The 21,262-nt window shown below is 43.3% G+C and overlaps 1 protein-coding gene across 4 annotated transcripts in view; it reads left to right on the forward strand.

The window, feature by feature from the left end:
* The first annotated feature begins 3,315 nt into the window (after positions 1-3,315).
* INTS10 (integrator complex subunit 10) overlaps positions 3,316-21,262 on the forward strand; it is a 44,765-nt gene continuing 26,818 nt past the window's right edge. For 2 of the 4 annotated variants that reach the window (XM_047771747.1, XM_047771748.1), the window contains exons 1-9: positions 3,316-3,532; positions 4,169-4,236; positions 5,499-5,602; positions 6,396-6,535; positions 8,905-8,986; positions 9,975-10,115; positions 10,820-10,991; positions 11,988-12,157; positions 13,095-13,228. In XM_047771747.1, the coding sequence (XP_047627703.1) occupies positions 3,404-3,532; positions 4,169-4,236; positions 5,499-5,602; positions 6,396-6,535; positions 8,905-8,986; positions 9,975-10,115; positions 10,820-10,991; positions 11,988-12,157; positions 13,095-13,228 (1,140 nt within the window). In that variant the 5' untranslated portion in view covers positions 3,316-3,403. The remainder of the gene's footprint in view (positions 3,533-4,168; positions 4,237-5,498; positions 5,603-6,395; positions 6,536-8,904; positions 8,987-9,974; positions 10,116-10,819; positions 10,992-11,987; positions 12,158-13,094; positions 13,229-21,262) is intronic. The other 2 variants (XM_047771749.1, XM_047771750.1) reach the window with 1 other exon arrangement.

Consider the following 21,262-nt stretch of genomic DNA (forward strand, 5'->3'; position numbering starts at 1 on the left):
CAAGGTTATGATTTCAACATATCTATTTTGGGGATACAATTCAACCCCTAACAGGTGTATGGATAATTTTTATCCTATTTTTATTCCTGTAATGTTTCTGTGAGTTTGAAATTATTTCCAAGTAAAACTTTTTTTTTTTTTTTTAGGAAAAGAAATTCCTACACAACCTAAAGAGTGAATCACAAAACCTAATTCAGGAAGAGAAAAAGTATATTCCAAAGGAGTTGCAGGATTCTACCAACTCACAGCCACAAGATCCTTGGAATGGACAATAAAGGCATTGACCAAATAGGATGGATTATAAAATTAGAGAGGATGAAATTGATCAATATGAGTGCACTTGCCAAGAATTCTAGATTCAACATGTCCAGTAGCAGCCAAGGAACTGCCTGTCAAATGGATATGTTTTGCGCCAATAGGCCTTGTCAGGGGCTGCATACAATATCCCTATTCATCACAGACATTTTGGATGCAATTGGATCTGTTACCATAGCTGCAGCTCTCTCTTTTGCTTTGGTCTTGAAATGGCTGTTAGGGTACCAAATGGTGCTAAGAGTTTGCTTGTACAGCCGATTGAAACCTGGTTCCTAGACGGCCCAGGTTGAGATGCTGAAGTTTTCCTAGCATATGTTAGAGGAGTTTGATGGCTTAGTGAGATGGGAATGTTGGTGTTAATTCACTATGTGCCTCCAGCCCAGCCAACCCCTACTGTACAACCCAGGAGGCCCAGGAATGCTTTAGTGAAGGGAGCACCAGCATCCATAAAAATCATCTGACTGTCCTCTGTAGGCCAGAGATGTTACTGGGAGATACTGCCATTGAATTGGGTATCCTGATTTCAGTGGGAATAATGGGTCCCCTGTGTGGTAGAGGTCAGGTGGTGGCACCTGACCAGCAAGGACCAGCAGGGACAAAGTGGGCACAATTAACATAATAAAGCACAGGGCAGAATGGCCATTGGAGCATTTAGCCTCTCAGGGTCTCTGGCAGTTTCTAGTTGATCATAAAGTTCCCAAGAATAAAATAGATGGACAGCCTCCACCAAGGTATGGCTTTATCTAAAAAATTGGAGAGTTCCCATTGTGGCTCTGTGGAAATGAACCTGACTAGTATCCGTGAGGATGCAGGTTTGATCCCTGGCCTCGCTCAGTGGTTTAAGGATCCAGTGTTGCTGTGAGCTGTGGTGTAGGTCAGATGTACCTTGGGTCTGGTATTGCTATGGCTGTGGCGTACGCTGGCAGCTCTGGCTCTGATTGGACCCGTAGCTCGAGAACTTCCATATGCTGAGGGAGTGGCCCTAAAAAGACAAAAAAAAAAAAAAAAAATCAGAGAAAGTCTAGGAGTTCCCTGGTGGCCTAGCAGTTAAAGGATCCAGCATTGTAACTTCTGTGGTGTGTGTTCTATCTCTAGACTGGGAATTTCTGCACACCACAGGTGTGACCAAAAAAAACAAAAAAATCAGAGAAAATCTAAGCCAGGTAAGCAGAAATCTTAGTTGAATGACTATACAGAAAGTATCCAACACCCAGACTCCTGTCAGTTCATAGATCCAGAGTTCCTAACTGGAAGAAGGGAGGTGAAAGAAGCTGAGAACCCAAACTGATACTAAAACCAAGAATTTATTACAGCATCAATCTGTGCTGTTATTACGTATCAATCTGTGCTATTCTCCAACAGAACAGCCTCCTTAGTGTTCATTGAATATATATTGTACCTGTTTCAAGCCAGTCACAACATCCAAGAAAATATACCACAGGATGGATCCAGGGTTGTTAATTTGAACAGTGGATACAGTGGTGGGTAAGAAGCAAAGATGTTGAACATGCTGAGTGTCCAAGCAAGGCATTAGCATGAGTAGGAAGGATATAAGCCCAGGAGGAGGCAGCTACTCTAAGAGGAAAACGCAGGTTTCAAAGTCTGCAAGCTAAAAATCAGGGAGAAGAGGGAGTTCCATTGTGGCTCAGTGGTAACAAATCCAACTAGTATCCATGAGGACTCTGGTTTGACCCCCGGCCTCATTCAGTGGGTTAAGGATCCAGCATTGTTGCCATGAGCTGCGGTGTAGATGGCAGACATGGCTTGGATCTGGCCTTGCTGTGGTATAGGCCGGCAGCTGCAGCTCCCACTCAACTTCCTATGCCCCCGGAGGGGCCCTTAAAAAAAAAAAAAGAAAAGAAATTACTCCTTAGATATGCGTCTTAACTAGGGCCTGGATCCTGTTTTTCTCCATCCTGAACTCCCCTCATGAGGCAACATCAGGAACTGAGGGGGTCGTGCTACAGTGCCTGATGGCTTGATAGCAAGCAACACTTTTGGTACACAATGTATATACTGTGCAATGTATACATTCATATTTAACATGAGTACAATTTTTCGACGTATAGAAGTATATAGTAATTTTTTCTTTCTTCTTTCCTTCCTTCTTTCTACAAACAAATCAGCTTTGAATCTCTAATCTTAGATTCAAATAGAAGATATCAGTGGTACTAGAACTTGCTAAAATTCTTGTGTATAGACCTTGGATTGGAAACTCCAATGAAATGTTTAGAACCCACGTTTTGGCACATTCTTCCTACTAGGCAAATAAACGCCTCTGGCTCCTGAGTGCGGCCTCCCTTCACGAGAGCAGGGAGATTATTTTATTTGGTGAAAAGGACACTGATTTCGATTGGAGGAGATAATTAAACAGCTGTTTTCTGTAGGTCAGCCATCCCCAACGATGTAAACTTCGGATGGACCAGGATAATTAACTCTGGAGTTCCCCAGCACGCAGCAAAGCACTCTCCAAGGACTATCACCGCAACCGCTCGATAAATGTTTGTTGAAGAAACCAGGGAATAAAGGCGCAACAACAGTGGGACAGGGCGGTACCGAGGATTCATAGCACCGGCGTTCCCACCGAACTCAAACTGGCGCAGGCTTTTCTGTACATTCGAACCAGCAGCGACTCCGCGTCAACCTCCGCCCTCCAGCTTCTGCCCCGCCCCAGCGGTGGCTCCAGGGCGCCGGGACGCGCCGGCCACTTGGGCCAGCACCAACCGCCCGCCTCCCGGCGCCGAGGGACCAGGATCTGCGCATGCTCCCTGGAGGTACCAGGGTCACACCCCAGTCCGCAAGACTGAGAATCCGATTCTCCACGTCTTGGAGGCGACCTGGAAGAGTCTGGACCAACACCCAAGCTCCTCAAAAGAGGAAGGGGTTGGACGGAGGCGGAGAACCGACACGAAAAGGCTGCTTACAAAACCCGGATGCCCTTCCGGATCCACGTGCGGACGTCCTCCCGACTCCACTCATGCGCAGTAGCGTCGGCGGCCGCGGCGGCGGCGTCGGCGGCGCTAGTTAGTGGTGGTGTCTCCTAGCCGGAAGGTCCGGTTGCCTCTGGGCGCCCGACGCCGCCGGGGTCATGTCAGCCCAGGGCGACTGCGAGTTCCTGGTGCAGCGAGCTCGGGAGCTGGTGCAGCAGGACCTGTGGGCCGCCAAGGCTTGGCTAATCACGGCCCGCAGCCTCTACCCCACCGACTTCAACATCCAGGTGAGGCAGGGCCGCGCGCTCAGGTGTGAGCGCCCTCCCAGCCCCCCTCCGCCCTGCCCGGGGCCGCCCCGCGGGGCGGCACCCGGGACCCCGGGGCCCTGCCCCAGGCCAGGCCGGCGCGGGAGAGGGGAGCGTTAGCATCCTGCGGCCCGGACCGCGCCTCGTGCGGCCGGGGAAAGCTGCCAGCCGGCCCCTGGGTCCGGACCGCGGCGGTGGGGTTGGGGCGGGATGGGGGCGGGGCGGTGTTTGAGGTTCCCACGGGTTAGAGCTCCTGCACAGTGTAGTGAGCACCAGCGATAACTCTGGGCTGTAGCTATGGAAGGGGATGGAACGCCGCCACATCTGCAGCCAATCAAATTGTATACGTGTATCAGGGGAACGAGAAGCGCCTAAGCTTACAGTGTTAGACGCCAGGTGCCTTCAGTAATTCTGATCTTAGTGGCCACCTGCTATCTCTGAGCCGTTCCTGCACCCATCTGGGAACCGGGGCTGGGAGTGAGCCTGTTAGCCCTGTGGCAGTGTCTCCAAGTGATGCCTGACTCTGGGACCTCCAGGGGTCGGGGTGGGGGCCGAAGGGGGTGAGCAGGGATGGCCCGGGGCCAAGGGCCTGACCCCTGGCTCTAACTTGTGTTGCAGTATGAAATGTACACAATTGAGCGGAACGCAGAGCGGACGGCCACCGCCGGGAGGCTGCTCTACGACATGTGAGTGGGGACGCCGCTGGGTCTCTGGGGAGGTTTTGTTCCTGTCCTTGGAAGTAGGAGCTGAGGGAAGATCTTCAAGTTCACCTGCATATGGGGTGCCTAAAGCTTACCCAGTCACGAATCCAGGCCTTGCATTAATTGCTGCCATATCTAATGCAAAGAGGTCTTCTTAGGTTTTATTCGTGTTAAAACTCTTCTATCCAGTTTATTTTATTTTGGAAAATTTAACTTCGCAGAAGTTCAGACAGTACTGGAGTGTAGAGAATAATAGGTGGGAGTCTATCCTAACCTTAACCAGAGTTAAGTGTGTGTATATATGTGTCTGTTAACATACAGTACTCATCAGTAAATGGGGGGAGGGTTGTGACAGTTCATACTATTCCCACTTTGCTGCAGGTTTCTTTCTTGGCCCACATGTAGGCATATAGAGATCTATGTCATTCTTTTTCAGGTCTGAAAAACATTTCTTCCTTTTTTTTTTCTTTTTTCTTTTTTTTTTTTTTTCGTTTTATGGCTACACCGTGGCATATGGAAGTTCCTGGTCCAGGGATTAAATCCAAGTCACAGCTGCAACCTATGCTTCAGCACCAGATCATTTGACCCACTGTGCTGGGCCAGAGTTCCAACCTAAACCTCCCACAGTTATCCAACTCGCTACAGCTGGATACTTAACCCACTGTGCCACAGGGAGAACTCCTGCATAGCATTTTTTTTAACCACTCTTATTGTTGGACATTTGGATAGTTTTCAGCTACTTGAGATAATATTCAGCGAGTCAGTAAGCAGTTTTATAGTCACATTTTGGTGGGTTTTTTTTTTTTTTCCTGTAAAACTATATTCTTAGATCTTCATGGTCAAAGGGTAGATTTTAAATTTTGATGCACTATGGAATATGGAAGTTCCCGGACTAGGGGTTGAATTGGAGACAGCTGTCGGCCTACACCACAGCCACAGCAAACTGGAATCCAAGCCATGTCTGCGACCAACACCACAGCTCACGGCCACGCCAGATCCTTAACCCACTGAGTGAGACCAGGGATTGAACCCACCGATGCTGGTTGGTCTTGTTACTGCTGAGCCACAACAGGAATGTCCCTTAGTTTTTATTTTTATATCTTTATCTTGGTTTGTTTTGGTATGTGATTGTATTCATGTGGAATAAGGTAAAATGTATTTTTCTCCAATGCTAATGTTTTATTTTCTTTTTTTGGATGCTGTATGGAATCTGACATTTTAATTTAATGCATTCATTTTAAAAATAGGTTTGTGAATTTCCCAGATCAGCCGGTGGTATGGAGAGAAATCAGCCTTATTACATCAGCATTAAGAAACGATTCACAGGATAAACAAACCCAGTTTTTAAGAAGTAAGAATGAAGTGATAATGATGTATAAATTACTCTTTCTGGAATACCACATTCTGTGTATTAATTTCCCCCAAAAAGGTCACATCTGTGTTATTGGTACCCTTGTGTATGTTTTGTTCTTGGCAACTCAAGCTTGTACAAAAGATGCCACTTGGACCCTTGAGCGTTTGCTTAGAACCCTTTACAATTCCTTAAAGGATGTGGATTTATCAGTTTGCCTGGGGAACTGAATATATATATATATATATATTTTTTTTTTGTCTTTTTGCCATTTCTCGGGCCGCTCTCGTGGCATATGGTGGTTCCCAGGCTAGGGGTTGAATCGGAGCTGTAGCCACCGGCCTACACCAGAGCCACAGCAACACAGGATCCGAGCCGCGTCTGCAACCTACACCACAGCTCACGGCAACGCCGGATCCTTAACCCACTGAGCAAGGGCAGGGACCGAACCCGCAACCTCATGGTTCCTAGTTGGATTCGTTAACCACTGCGCCACGACAGGAACTCCTGAATATATTTTTAATAAGTTCTACAGTAATCAGAAAGCCTCTGTAGATTAGGCAGATCCCCACGGTACAGGAGAGAAAGTTCTAGTAATTTGTTTTATGGTCACTTAGCGAACATGCCCTGTACGTTCTGACCCAAAAGCCTTCCAGAGTGTAGATGAAGTACAATGATAGTGATTTTTCACTTAGCATATCTCATCCTATGCACAACAGTGTCTTAGTTCCACTTTTGCTTCCATGTTTTCTTTCTGAAAGAAACTTTTAAAAGTGAAATGTGTCATATACAGGTTTATTTGAAACTCTTCCTGGCCGGGTCCAGTGTGAAATGTTACTAAAGGTTACAGAACAATGCTTCAACACTTTGGAACGATCAGAGATGTTGCTTCTCCTGTTGAGACGCTTCCCTGAAACAGTGGTGCAACATGGGGTAAGATTTGATCCTTTCCTTTTTCTCAAAAGAAAAATTGACTGGTGCATTCATTATATGTTTAAGAGCTGTAGTGTGTATTATTTTAAAGAAGAAATTCTGAGGAGCACTGGATAAGATTGAATTCACAGCGAGGAAGTTGTCGTAAAGTTTAAAAGGACGTCCCTGTTACCAAGCTATGAATTTCAAGTTGAAGTTGTCTTACCAGTATAAGGAAATAGTCACCAGGCTTTGACAGTGCTTCTTGTCTGCAATTTGTAGAATACAGTAAAGTTGAAAAAAAGTAATCCATTCCAGAGTTCCCCTAGTGGCTCAGCAGTAACGAACCCAAGTAGTATCCATGAGGACTCAGTTCGATCCCTGGCTTCCGTCAGTGGGTTCCAGTGGGATCCAGTTTTGCCATGAGCTGCGGTGTAGGTCAAAGACATGACTGGGACCTGGCATGGCTGTGGCTGTGGTATAGGACAGCAGCTGCAGCTCTGATTCAACCCCTAGTCTAGGAACCTAGATTTTCTGTGGGTGCAGCCCTAAAAAGACCAAAAAAAAACAAAAAAAAGTAATCCATTCCATTGTATTCAAGTAGTCCTAAGATGCATTTTCCACATGCTTTTGCTGTATGAACACTGACTTTCCTCTACTCTGCCCATTCATAGGTTATTGAATGTAGTTCTATGTGCTGTACTATAGGACTTTGTTGTGTTTGTTTGTTTGTTTTTTGTCTTTTTGCCATTTCTAGGGCCACTCCTGCCGCATATGGAAGTTCCCAGGCTAGGGGTCTAATCGGATCTGTAGCTGCCAGCCTCCACCAGAGCCACAGCAATGCGGGATCCGAGCCGCGTCTGTGACCTACACCACAGCTCACAGCAACACCAGATCCTTAACCCACTGAGCAAGGCCAGGGATCGAACCCACAACCTTGCAGTTCCTTGTCAGATTCGTTAACCACTGAGCCACAACGGGAACTCCAGGACCTTGTCGTTTATTCCCTCCATGTATAATAATAATAGCTTACATCTAGTAACCCCCACCTCCCAGTTCATCCCTCTTCCAAACCCCTCCGCCACGGCAACCACACGTCTGTTCTCCTCGTCCATGAGTCGGTTTCTATTTTGTAGGTAAATTCATTTGTGTCATATTTTAGATTCCACTTATAAGTGATTTCACGTGATGTTTGTGTTTCTCTGTCTGACTTACTTCACTTAGTATGATCATCTGGTTGCATCCGTGTTGCTGTGGGATTCAAATCATTAACTCTCTTAATTCAAACTTTTCTGCTTATTCTGTCCCTCTCCACCCTTCTGGCTGCTGGCCCCCCGTTAACCCTCTCTCTTCCTTTGTGTATTTGTTCCAAAGGGCTGCTCTAACAAAGTACCAGAAGCTGGGTGTCTTAAAACAGCAAGCTTATTTTCTCATAGTTCTGGAAGCTGGAAGTTCAAAAGCAAGGTATGGGTAGGGCCGTGCTCCCAGTTAAGGCTCTGGAGCAGATGCCTGCCCACCTCGCCCTGGCTTCTGGTGGGTGCCAGCAGGCCCTGCCATTCCTTGTCTTCATCACTCCAGTTTCTGTCTCTCTTGTCACCTGGCCTTCTTTGTGTGTCTACATCCCAGTATCTTTACATGACTTTCTAATAAAGATGCTAGTCGCTGGATTTAAAGCCCCCCCAATCCATTCTGACTTCATCTTAACCAACTGCATCTACAAAGACCTTTTTCATAAGATAAAAAATGGATAAAGTCATGTTCTGAGATTCTGCATGGACATGAATTTGGGGGGACACTATTCAACCTCTTATATACTCCCTGATCATTACTCTTTTAACTTCCTATCTCAGGTCATCTTTCACATCGTTCTCCCACTCCCACCCCCTGCATCCTCAGGTGCTTTGCATGGAAGAGGTTGCAGACATCTTGTTGGATTTTGACAAGCCAGCTTTCTACTGTACTAGGGCATCAGTAATGGAAAGGTGGTATTTCCAGGCTGATGGCTGGCTACTCCTGGCAGCTCTTGAAAGTGCTAAGCTTTGTCTACATAACACACCTTGACATGAAGAGTAAAGTTAGTTTCCACATTTCTTAGAAAAACATCTACATCTCTATTACCATTCTAACTCATTCCAGTCCTTCCTTTAATCCTTCCTTTAAGTTTCTTAGACATCTTGTTAACATTTTAATTTTATTAGTTCAGAGGAGAATAACTGAGTCTAGTCAGGTGAATGTTGCCGATGGGTGCTTTTGTTTTCATCTTTAAAACAAGAATTTCTTCGGGAAGTTTGAATATACAAATTATGTGGTAAATAAAATATGCTTTTTTCATGTAATTCCAACATCTGAAACTGTAACACATTTAAATGATAAATTGTATTTTTATACAGGTTGGCCTTGGGGAAGCACTATTAGAGGCTGAAACTATTGAAGAGCAAGAATCTCCTGTTAACTGCTTTAGAAAATTATTTGGTAAGAAAAATCACATTTTGTATTAATTCCTTAAGGTAAGTAGAATATACTGAAGTGAGTGCCATTTTAGAAATAAGGTTGTTTGTGGAAAGCAGAGGAACTTTTTGCATTATAGAGTTTAAATCCTTGGATTTTTTTTTTTTCTTCTTCAGTCCAAAAAGCATTTTAAGCAACTTCTAAATATTTTTTTTTTTAATGGCCTCATCCACAGCATGTGGAAGTTCCTAAGCCTGGAATTGAATCCAAGCCACAGCTGTGGCAGTGCCAGATCCTTTAACCCGCTGCGTCGGGCTGGGGATCAGACCTGCACCTTCATAGGGACCCGAGCTGTTGCAGTCAGGTTCTTAACCCACTGTGCCACGGTGGGAACACTTAAATTTTTATTATGTAATAGTTGATACCTCTGAAAGAATATGTGTAACCTTGTACTTAAACATGAAGCACGATAACAAACACCTGAATTTCCACCCGAACATCATCCACAATGTAGAATCTGCCTGAGGGTTTCCTTGCTAACTCCATCCACTGATGTCGTTCTGTACTGCGGCTTTTTTTTTTTTTTTTTTTCTTTTTAGGGCTGCATTGCGGCATATGGAGGTTCCCAGGCTAAGAGTCCAATCGGAGCTACAGCTGATGGTCTATGCCACAACCACAGCAACGCAGAATCTGAGCTATGTCTGTGACCTACACCACAGCTCATGGCAACGCCAGATCCTTAGCCTGCTGCACAAGGCCAGGGATCAAACCCTCAACCTCATGGTTACTAGTTGGATTTGTTTCTGCTGCGCCACAACGGGAACTCCTTATTTGGTTACTTTTTTTTTCTTTTTTTTTTTTGCACTGTGGCTTTTAGATAAATGTGCTAGAAGAGTTTTTTCCCCCACATATGTTAGATACTACATGAGTGAACTTGAAAGGAAATTTTGTTGCCAGAACCCTAGAAGAGACAAACAACCGAATCAATTTTTTCTCACTATCCTTTCAACAGTTTGTGATGTCCTTCCTCTGATAATTAACAACCATGATGTCCGGTTGCCTGCCAACTTGCTATACAAGTACTTGAACAAAGCAGCTGAATTTTATATCAATTATGTCACTAGGTCTACTCAGATAGAGAATCAGCATCAAGGTAAGTAGGAGTATCCTGCAATTTATTTTATTTTCTAAAATGTCAAGCTCAGAAATGCCTAAGCATTCTGATTATTCTCCTGGATGCATGCCAATTTGATAGTCTTTCTAAAAAATGATCCCTAGGAGTTTCTGTTGTGACACAGCAGAAATGAATCCAACTGGTATCCATGAGGATGCAGGTTGGATCCCTGGCCTTGCTCAGTGGGTTAAGGATTGCATTTCTGTGAGCTGTGGTGTAGGTCACAGGCGTGGCTTGGATCCCGTGTTGCTGTGGCTGTGGCGTAGGCTGGCAGCTGTAGCTCCAGTTTGATTCCTAGCCTGGGAACTTCAATATCCTGCGGGTGAGGCCCTGAAAAAAACAAAAACTAAAACAACTTAAAAGAAAATGTAAAAGACAATCCCTAGGAGAAAATACTACAGGTAGGAGATGAGACTTTTCTGAAACCAGTTTTACTCCTCCATTGCAACAGCAGACCTGCTGAACAGAATCGTTTGCTCCGTATGCGTGCCACAGGTCAGAAGTCACCTCCTGCTATACCACCAGCTGGTTGTGGGTCATTAAACAAAGTACACAACACATTGAGATTCTGTGCTCTTGCTTTTAGAGTGTGGGGAGGTTCAAGCATTTTTTTTCTTTAGAAGTAGCGCATAAGTAGTAAGTGGTTATTATTGATTGTCAGCTACTTTTTCCTCACATCTCAGGTGCCCAAGAAACATCTGACTTAATGTCGCCTAGCAAACGTAGCTCTCAGAAGTACATCATAGAAGGGCTGACTGAAAAATCGTCCCAGATCGTGGATCCCTGGGAGAGATTGTTTAAGATTTTGAATGTTGTTGGAGCAAGATGTGAATGGCAGATGGATAAAGGAAGACGGTAAAACAGTGTTCGTTTTGGGATTGCCTAACAAATTTTCTTATAATGTCTAAAGCACAAAACAGGAGTTCCCGTTTTGGCACAGTGGAAATGAATCTGACTAGGAACCATGAGGCCTCAGGTTCAGTCCCTGGCCTCGCTCAGTGGGTTAAGGATCCGGCATTGCCGTGAGCTATGGTGTAGGCCGCACATGCGGCTTGGATCCCGAGTTACTCTGGCTCTGGTGTAGGCTGTTGGCAACAGCTCCAATTCGACCCCTAGGCTGAGAACCTCTATATGCTGCGGGCGTAGCCCTAAAAAGACAAAAGACAAAAAAGAAAAAAAACCACAAAAACACTTTTTTTTCTTTCTTTTTTTTTGGTCTTTTCAGGACTACACTGGCAGCATATGGACGTTCCCAGGCTGGAGGTCAAATCAGAGCTACAGTTGCCAGCCTACACTGCAGCCACAGCAACGTGGGATCCAGGCTGCATCTGTGACCTGTACCATAGCTCACAGCAACACCAGATCCTTAACCCACTGAGAGAGGCTAGGGATCGAACCTGCATCCACATGGATACTAGTTGGTTTCGTTACCACTAAGCCATGATAGGCATGCCCCCAAAACACTTTTTTTCTAAAAGCATGCAATGTATAGGTACACTTCTCTCTGGGCAAATTCTATATTACTCAGTGTTTACACAAAAGAGTGTGGTTTTTCACTTTACTCAAAGATTCCCATTGGAAGCGTGAACTCTCAAGAGGCTGTTGAGTTTGAAGCACTCCTTGGTGTTCAGAAGGGAGAGAAGCTACTTGGCATGTTTGTGTCACAAACTTGTGGCCTGATCCCTGCTCTAATTCAGAAAGGGATTTGCATGCCTAAGCAGACTATGAAGGGTAATTTTGCATGCCTAGAGCCACATTTGGTAAATGTAAGCATTCCGTTGGGGCTTTTCTCTGGACCTTTTGCTGACGAAGCTGGAGTAATTTTAATGATTTTTATCCTTCCTCTTTCAGAAGCTACAGTGATATTTTGCATAGAATGAAGGATCTCTGCAGATACATGAACAACTTTGATAGCGAAGCTCATGCAAAATATAAGAACCAAGTGGTTTATTCCACCATGTTGGTCTTCTTTAAGAATGCATTCCAGTATGTCAACAGCATACAACCATCTCTATTCCAAGGTTGGTTGAAGAGTTTTGAAGAGTGGCCTCATTGGGGACAGTGAGGAAGATGAAAATGTTTACCTTAATGTTGTTCTTGGATCCAAATAACTGCGAGGGTGATGATAGTGCTTTTATTAGTTGGCGGTGGGTTTTTGGTTTTTTTTTTTTATCTCTTAGGGCTGTACCTGCAGCATATGGAGGTTCCCAGGCTCTGGGTCAAATTGGCCTGCACTACAGCCACAACAATGCCAGATCCAAGCCATGGCTGTGACCTACACCTCAGCTCACAGCAACACAGGATCCTTAACCCGTTGAGTGAGGCCAGGGATCGAACCTGTGTCCTCATGGATGCTAGTCAAATCCCTTTACGCTGAGACACAATGGGAACTCTTTTTGGTGGTTTTTAGGTAAGGTCATTTGCATTAAAAACTCTATCAAAGGATGTAATGGTACTGCGAAACTAAATACAGATACCAAGTGCCTCTATTATGAAAAAACAGCAAAGTATTGATGATTTAACACTTGGCAGTAAACAGAGATTTTTAAAATAATAATGCATGCATATAGAGTGTAGAAAATGTGAAAAATAGAAAAGAGGGTAAGATCACCTACAATACTTCCAATGTAGCCAAGCTCTCGTTTTTGTGTATTGCCTGTGGTATTTCATATATTTGTTTGGAATTTCTATCCATAACTTTGTAGACTTACTTTTTTGGGTAATTTTATGGCTCCAGATACAAAGAAGGTGCTTTCACTTGTAATCCACAGAACCTTTATCATCAGCTTGGGGTATATCTGTACAGTCTTTTATTTCTGTGTGTCCGTACTGACTTACCGAATTGGGATCAATGACTTACATTTTCGTGTGACAGTTGAGTGTACTTCCAGCTGATATCAAGTCCTCCCTTGATTTTTGCGGCCGTCTTCAGTGCTGCTGTTTTCCCTCCCTCCACAGGTCCTAATGCCCCGAGCCAAGTTCCGCTGGTTCTTCTCGAGGACGTGGCGAATGTGTATGGTGATGTAGAAGTTGATCGCAATAAACACATTCATAAAAAGAGGAAACTAGCCGAGGGAAGAGAGAAAACCATGGTAATCCTCTCAGATGCATGTGTTAACAGATTACATGTTTATGGTTTGCTAGAAATGAAATTCATAAAATAGGGCTTTGGAGCTAAATTAATAAAGCTTAGGTCGTTTCATTGTGAGATAGAATTCATGGATAAGTTGGTGGTTCTCAGCGGAGAGGTGGTTCTGCTCCCTGGCATATTTGGCAATGACCGAGGACATTTTCGATGGGCATGGCTCAGTGGGGAGGGGTTGCCTTTAGCATCTAGTGAGTGGGGGCTGGAATGTAGCTAAACACGCTACGTGTGCAGGACAGCACACAACAGAGTTACCCAGCCCAAAAGGCCAGTGGTGCCGAGGTCGAGAAACCCTGGTATGAGTTATTTATACCTGTGTGAATGGTGTTGATTAAAGGACAAAACCAAATGAGCTGCCTTGGACATGTAGAGCTGTGGTGGGTACTGGCTGCAGAATGGGGAGTCTCTCGGCCACCAGTCAGGGTGGGAAGTCATTACAGCCCCAGGAGAGATGTTGGAAAGGTTTCATGAAGAAGGTGAGCTTTGGGCATCAGGTCAGCCTTGCAGGATGTTTAGGAGGTTATTGTTTGGAATTGGGATTTTGTCAAGAGGCGACAGTTTGCACAAAGATGCAAGAAGCCAGAGGGTGTGAAGAATGATTAGTCTTCCGGTTTGGCCAGGCCGCCGGCCAGCCTGCATACAACACTAGTTTCCAGACTCTTTTTTTTTTTTCTTTTTTGGCTGCCCCACAGCATACGGAGTTCCTGGGCCAGGGATCAGATCCAAGCCACAGTTGTGACCTAAGCCACGACTGTGGTAATGCTGGATCCTTAATTTACTGTGCCGGGTAGGGTATCGAACCCACGTCTCAGTGCTCCAGAAACGCCACCAGTCTTCTTGCAGCACAGGGGGATCTCCACAGTCTTCAAACTGTTTAAGCAGAGGAATCCTTTCTTGCAAGGAAAGCTTTAGTGGAAGCCTATCGTGTATCATGACAGTGGGGACATCAGGACTCTGCTCCCTTTCTCTGTAAAAAGCCCAATGGTGAATATTTTAGGCTTTGCAGACTTTTCAATCCTTAGTTGCTTGGTTGGGTCCCCATGTCCTCTCACCAGAGTACAAGCTCCACAGGGTCAGTGACCTTGTCTTGTCCACTCCAGTGTCCTGGGCATGTGAACAGAGCCTGAGCCCCCAGAGGCCTCTCATGACATTGTGGTGCTTGAAAGGATTCCCCTTCTGCCTCCCGAGTTTGGGTCCAGCCTGTGGTAGAGCTGTTTAGCCTTCCAGCCCCTCTTCCTCCTTCCATTTGTCACCTGTCCTGTGTAACCTAGCAGGCTCTGCTCTCGTGCCCTGGCCCTGCAGGCCATCTGGGATCTCCATCCCCTACTCTGCCTCACCTGATGCAAATTCAGCCAGGTCTTTTTGTCCCATTGCAGAGGACATACCTGGTGGCCCCAGAGCTCAGCTCACAGACCTATTGTGTTTTACTCATGGTATTTTGTTTTTGGTAACCTAGCATCTAAAAATTGGGAGCTTTCTCCTCACAATGCAGGTGTCTGCCTCCCTTTAATAACTGAAGTCTCAAATAACGATGGCCCCTGACGGTGGCTGCCCCCTGCAGTGGGCCGGCAGTTCTCCCCGAGACTAAGTGCCCTGGAGCCAGGGGGCTCCTCTCTGTGGGCAGTGTGTTCCCACCCACCCACACACACTTGAGTACCTTCCTGGTGATCAGGCGTCTTGCTTCAGAGTGTACTTTACATTTCAAAATCAATTTCTCAAAAGTTTACGAACAGTTTGGACTCCACACTATCCCCACCACATCTGAGGTCCCCTCCGTAAACTCCTGGTCTCGTTTTGAGGCAAAAATGTGTCCCTGAGTCACCACAGCAGTGAACGCAGCATTCATGTAACTGTATCTGACTGCCCACTCCCGGCAGGAGCAGGACCCTGGTAAACTCGGATGCCTGGCAGGTGGGTTTGGAGTGCAAAAGGGATTGGCGTGTATGTCACTACTGAGTATGACACTACTACAATATGATGTTAAGTAGGGTGGGGCAGCAAGATCCCCAACTGTCAGGGAATTGGGTGAAAGGTGAGTTGTGGGACGGAAATGCCAGTTTTTTTCTGAGATTAGCTTAACGATTGGAGCTTTTTTTCTTTTAAACTGTAGTTGATTTAGAATATTGTGTTTCAGATGTGCAGCTTCAGGTTCTTTTCCATAGGTTATTACAGGGTGTTGAATGTGGCTTCCTGTGCTGTATACAGTAGGTCCTTGTTGCTTATCTATTTATATACAGTAGTGTGCATCTGTTAATACCAGACTCCTGATTTATCACTCCCCCTCCCCTTCCATAACCCTAATATTTGTCTTTGACTCATATCACTTAGTATGATAATCTCTAGGTCCATCCAGGTTGCTACAAATGGCATTATTTCATTCTTTTTTATGGCTGAGTAATATTTCATTGTGTGTATATATAGTATCATGTTATCTGCAAACAGTGACAGTTTTACTTCTTCCTTTCCAATTTGGATTCCTTTTATTTCTTTTTCTTCTCTGATTGCCATGGCTATGTTGAATAAAAGTGGCAAGAGTGGACATCCTTGTCTTGTTCCTGGTCTTAGAGGGATTGCTTTCACCCTTTCACGGTTGAGTATGATTTTTGCTGTGGGTTTGTCATGTATGGCCTTTATTATGTTGAGGTAAATTCCCTGTACACGCACTTTCTGGCGAGTTTTTCTAAGTAGATGTTGATTTGTATCCAAAGCTTTTTCTGCATCTATCGAGAGGATCATATGGTTTTTATTCTTCAGTTGTTAATGTAGTGTATCACATTGATTGATTTGCAGATATTGAAGAACCCTTCCATCCCTGGGATAAATTCCACTCACTCACAGTGTATGATCCTTTTAATGTATTGCTGGTTATGATTTGCTAGTATTTTGTTGAGGATCTTTGCATCTATGTTCATCAGTGTTATTGGTCTGCAGTTTTCTTTCTTTTGTGTGTGTGTGTGTGTGTGGTATTTTTGTCTGGTTTTGGTATCAGTGTGACTGGGGAATGTTTCTTCCTCTAAAGTTTTTTGGAATAGTTCCAGAATGCTGTTAACTCATCTCTAAATACTTGATATAATTCACTTGTGAAGCCATCTAGTCCTGGACTTTTGTTTGTTGGAAGTTTTTTAATCACAGTTTCAATTTCAGTACTTGTAATTGGTCTGTTCACATTTTCTATTTCTTCCTGGTTTAGTCGTGGAAGGTTGTACCTTTCTAAGACTTTGTCCGTTTCTTCTAGGATGTTCATTTTATTGGCATATAATTGCTTGTAGTAGTCTCTTATGATCCATTGTTATTTCTGTGGTGTCGGTTGTAATTTCTTCTTTTTCCATTTCTAATTTTATTGATTTGAGCCCTCTCCCTTTTTTTTCCTGATGAGTCTGGCTAAAGGCTGATCAATTTTGTTTATCTTTTCAAAGGACCAGCTTTTGGTTACATTGATCTTTCCTATTGTTTTCTTCATCTCTATTTCATTTATTTCTGTTATGATCTTTATAAGTTCTTTCTTTCTACTGACTTTAAGTTTTATTTGGGGGGGTGGTATGATTCTCTTTGTTTTTTAAATTCAATGCTTTTATTATATTTATAGTTGCACAATCATCATCACAATCTAATTTTAGAATAGTTCCATCCCAAACCCCCAGTTCCTCCCCACCAACCTGTCCCCTTTGGTAACCATACGTTTTTCAAAGTCTGTGAGTCTGTTTCTGTTCTGCAAATAAGTTCATTTGTATGCTTTTTTTAAGATTCCACATATAGGTGATAACATATGATGTTTGTCTCTCACTGTCTAACTTCACTTAGTATGATAATCTCTAGGTCCATCCCTGTTGCTGCAAATGCCATTATTTCATTCCTTTATCCACTCCTCTGTTGATGGACATTTAGGTGGCTTCCATTTCTTGGCTATTGTACTTAGTGCTGCAGTGAGCACTGGAGTATGTATATCTTTTCAAGTCATAGTTTTCTCTGGATAGATGCCCAGGAGTGGGATTGCTATTTTTAGTTTTTTGAGGACTCTGTATTGTTTTCCGTAATGATTGAACCAGTATACATTCCCACCAACAGTGTAAGAGGGCTCCCTTTTCTCCACACCCTCTCCAGTGTTTATTGGGGTTTTTTTGTTTGTTTTTGTTTTGTTTTGTTTTGTTTTGTTTTTGGTTGGTTTGGGGTTTTTTGTCTTTTCTGGGGCCGCTCCCACGGCATATGGAGGTTCCCAGGCCAGGGGTCTAATCAGAGCTGTAGCCACCAGCCTACACCAGAGCCACAGCAACGTGGGGTCTGAGCTGCATCTGTGACCTACACCACAGCTCATGGCAACGCCAGATCCTTAACACACTGAGCAAGGCCAGGGAGCTTACCCGCAACCTCATAGTTCCTAGTTGGATTCATTAACCACTGAGCCTCTCCAGGAACTCCCAGTATTTATTGTTTATAGTCTTTTTGATGATGGCCATTCTGGTTGGTGTAAGGTGGTACCTCACAGTAGTTTTGATTTGCATTTCTCTCATAATTAGTGATGTTGAGTATCATGTTTTTTGGCCATCTGTGTGTCTTCTTTGGAGAAATGTCTGTTTAGATTTTCTGCCCATTTTTGGATGGGATTGCTTGGTTTTTTTGATATTGAGCTGTGGGAGGTGTTTATGTATTTTGGAGATTAATCCCTTGTCAGTCACTTCATTTGCAAATATTTTCTCCCATTCTGTGGGTTGTCTTTTTGTTTTGTTTAGGGTTTCCTTTGCTGTGCAAGAACTTTTAAGTTTAATTAAGTCCCATTTGTTTATTTTTGTTTTTACTGTCATTACTCTAAGAGGTGGATCTGAGAAGATGTTACTGTCATTTATGTCGGAGAGTGTTTGGCCTGTGTTTCCCTCTAAGAGTTTTATAGTGTCTGGTCTTATATCTAGGTCTTTAATCCATTTGGAGTTTATTTTTGTGTATGGTGTTAGGAAGTGATCTAATTTTATTCTCTTACATGTGGCTGTGCAGTTTTCCCAGCACCACTTCCTGAAGGGACCGTCTTTTCTCCATTGTATAGTCTTGCCTCCTTTGTCATAGATTCGTTGACCATAGGTATGTGGGTTTATTTCTGGGATTTGAATCCTGTTCCATTGATCTCCATTTCTGTTTTTGTGCCATAACCCTACTGTTTTGATGACTCTAACTTTGTAGTATAGTCTGAAGTCTGGAAGCCTGATTCCTCCAGCTCCATTTTTCTTTCTTAGGATTGCTTTGGCTATTAGGGATCTTTTTTGTTTCCAAATTTTTTTTTGGTATTTTGTCCTAGTTCTGTGAAAAATGCCGTTGGTGATTTGATAGGGATTGCATTGAATCTTTAGCTTGCCTTGGGTAATATAGTCATTTTGACAATATTGATTCTTCCAGTCTAAGAGCATGGTATATCTTTCCATCTGTTTGTATCATCTTTGATTTCTTTCCTCAGCATGTTATAGTTTTCAGAATACTGGTCTTTTGTCTTTTAGGTAGGTTTATTCACAGGTATTTTATTCTTTTGGATGCTATGATTAATGGGATTGTTTCCCTAATTTCTCTTTTTGCTTTTTCATTATTAATATATAGATATGCAGTTAATTTCTGTGTATTAATTTTGTATCCTGCAACTTTACCAAATTCATTGATGAGCTCTAACCATTTTCTGGTAGCATTTTTAGGATTCTCTAGGTACAGTATCATGTCATCTGCAGCAGTGATAGTTTTACTTCTTCCTTTCCAATTTGGATCCCATTTCTTTCTTTTTCTTCTCTGATTGCCATGGCTAGGACTTCCAAAACTATGTTGAAAAGAAGTGGCAAGAGTGGACATCCTCTTCTTGTTTCTGATCTTAGCGAGAATTCTTTCACCTTTTCACCATTGAGAATGATGTTAGCTGTAGGTTTGTCATATATGGTGTTTACTATGTTGAGGTAGGTTCCCTCTGTGCCCACTTTCTGGAGGGTTTCTATCATAACTTTGAGTTTTGTTCATCTGTCTCTGGTTGCTGTAAGTGAAAAGTTAGGATTGTTTATTTGAGATTTTTCTTGTTTCCTGAGGTAAGGTTGTATTGCCACAAACTTCCCTCTTAGAACTGCTTTGGCCCTTAGGTTTTAAATTGTTGTGATTGTGTTTTCATTTATCTGTAGGGTTGTTTTTTTGTTTGTTTGTTTTTAGGGCTGCACCTGCAGCATATGGAGGTTCCCAGGCTAGGTATCGAGTTGGAGCTGTAGCTGCTGGCCTACACCACAGCAGTGCAGGATCTGAGCTGCATCTGTGACCTGTGCCACAGCTGACTGCCACACCAGATCCTTAACCCAGTGAGCAAGGCCAGGGATCAAACCTGCGTTCTCATGAATGCTAGTCAGATTTGTTAACTGCTGAGCCATGATGGGAACTTCTGTCTGAGGTATTTTTTGACTTCTTCAGTGGTTGTTTAGTAACATTTTGTTTAGTCTCCATGAGTTTCTGGTTTTTACAGGTTTTTTTCCTGTAATTTCTAAACTCATAGTGTGGTGGTCAGAAAAGATACTTTATATAATTTCAATTTGCTTAAATTTATTGAGGCTTACTTTGTGCCCCAGCATGTGATCTATCCTGGAGAATGTTCCATGTGCACTTGAGAAGAATGTGTATTTTGCTGCTTTCAGATTGGATGTTCTGTAAATATCAATAAGTCCCTCTGGTCTAATGTGTCACTTAAGGCTTGTGTTTTCTTATTGATTTTCTGTTTGGATGATATGTCTGTTGATATGAGTAGAATGTTAAAAGTCCTCCACTATTAATTGTGTTATTGTCAGTTTCTCCTTTTAGGCTGATAGCATTTGCCTTCTATATTGAGGTACTCCTGTGTTGGGTGCATATATATTTGCAATTATTATATCTTCTTCTTGTATTGATCTCTTGATCATTATTATATAGTCCTTCTTTGTCTCTTATGATAGCCTGTGTTTTAAAATATATTTTGACTGGTAGGAATACTGCAACTCCAGCTTTCTTTTGATTTCCAGTTGTGTAGCATACTTTTTTCCATCCTGTCACTTTCAGTCTGTATGCATCCCGAGACCCTAGATCTGGGTCTCCTATAGACAGCATATATACAGGTCTTGTTTTTGTGTCCATTCATCCAGTCTATGTCTTTTGGTTGGAGCATTTATTCATTTTACATTTAAGGTAATAATCAATATATACATTCTTATGGCCATGTTGTTCATTGTTTTAGGTTTGTTTTTCTGTATCATTTTTCTTCTCTTTCTCTTTTGTTCTCCTATGATTTGATAAAGATTTTAGTGTTGTGTTTGGATTGCTTTTGTGTGTGTGTCTGCATATGTCTTGTAGATTTTTGATTTGCTGTTACCATGAGGTTTTGATATAGCAATCTGTATACATGTGAGATTGTTTTAAGGTGCTGGTCACTTAATTTCAAATGCCTTTCCAGTATCCTGCATTTGTCCTATCTTCCTCTCAAAATTACTGGGTTTGATATTATATTTGTGCGTGGATGATTTCCTACCTTTTCTGTATATTTGCCTTTCCTGATGAGCTTTCCCATGCACAGTTTTCTTGTTACTGGTTGTGGCCTTTTTCCTTCCACTTAGAGAAGTTCCTTTAGCAGTTGTTGTAATGCTGGTTTGGTGGTGCTGAATTCTCTTAGCTTTTGCTTGTCTGTAAGGCTTTGGATTTCTCTGTTGAATGAGAGCCTTGCTGGGTAGAGTATTCTTGGTTGTAGGTTTTTCCCTTTCATCACTTGAAGTATATCATGCCACTCCTCTCTGGCCTACAGAGTTTCTGCTGAAAAATCAGCTGATAACCTAATGGGAATTCCCTTGTCTCTTTCATTGCTTTTCTCTTGTTGCTTTTAATCTTTTGTCTTTAATTTTTGTCAGTTTGAGGAATATATATCTTGGCATGTTGCTCCTTGGGTTTATCCCCCTATTGTAACTCTCTGCACTTCATAGACTTGAGTGTTTCCTTTCCCATGTTAGGGAAGTTT

This window comes from Phacochoerus africanus, chromosome 3 (assembly GCF_016906955.1).
Source record: "Phacochoerus africanus isolate WHEZ1 chromosome 3, ROS_Pafr_v1, whole genome shotgun sequence".
Classification (NCBI taxonomy): Eukaryota; Metazoa; Chordata; class Mammalia; order Artiodactyla; family Suidae; genus Phacochoerus; species Phacochoerus africanus.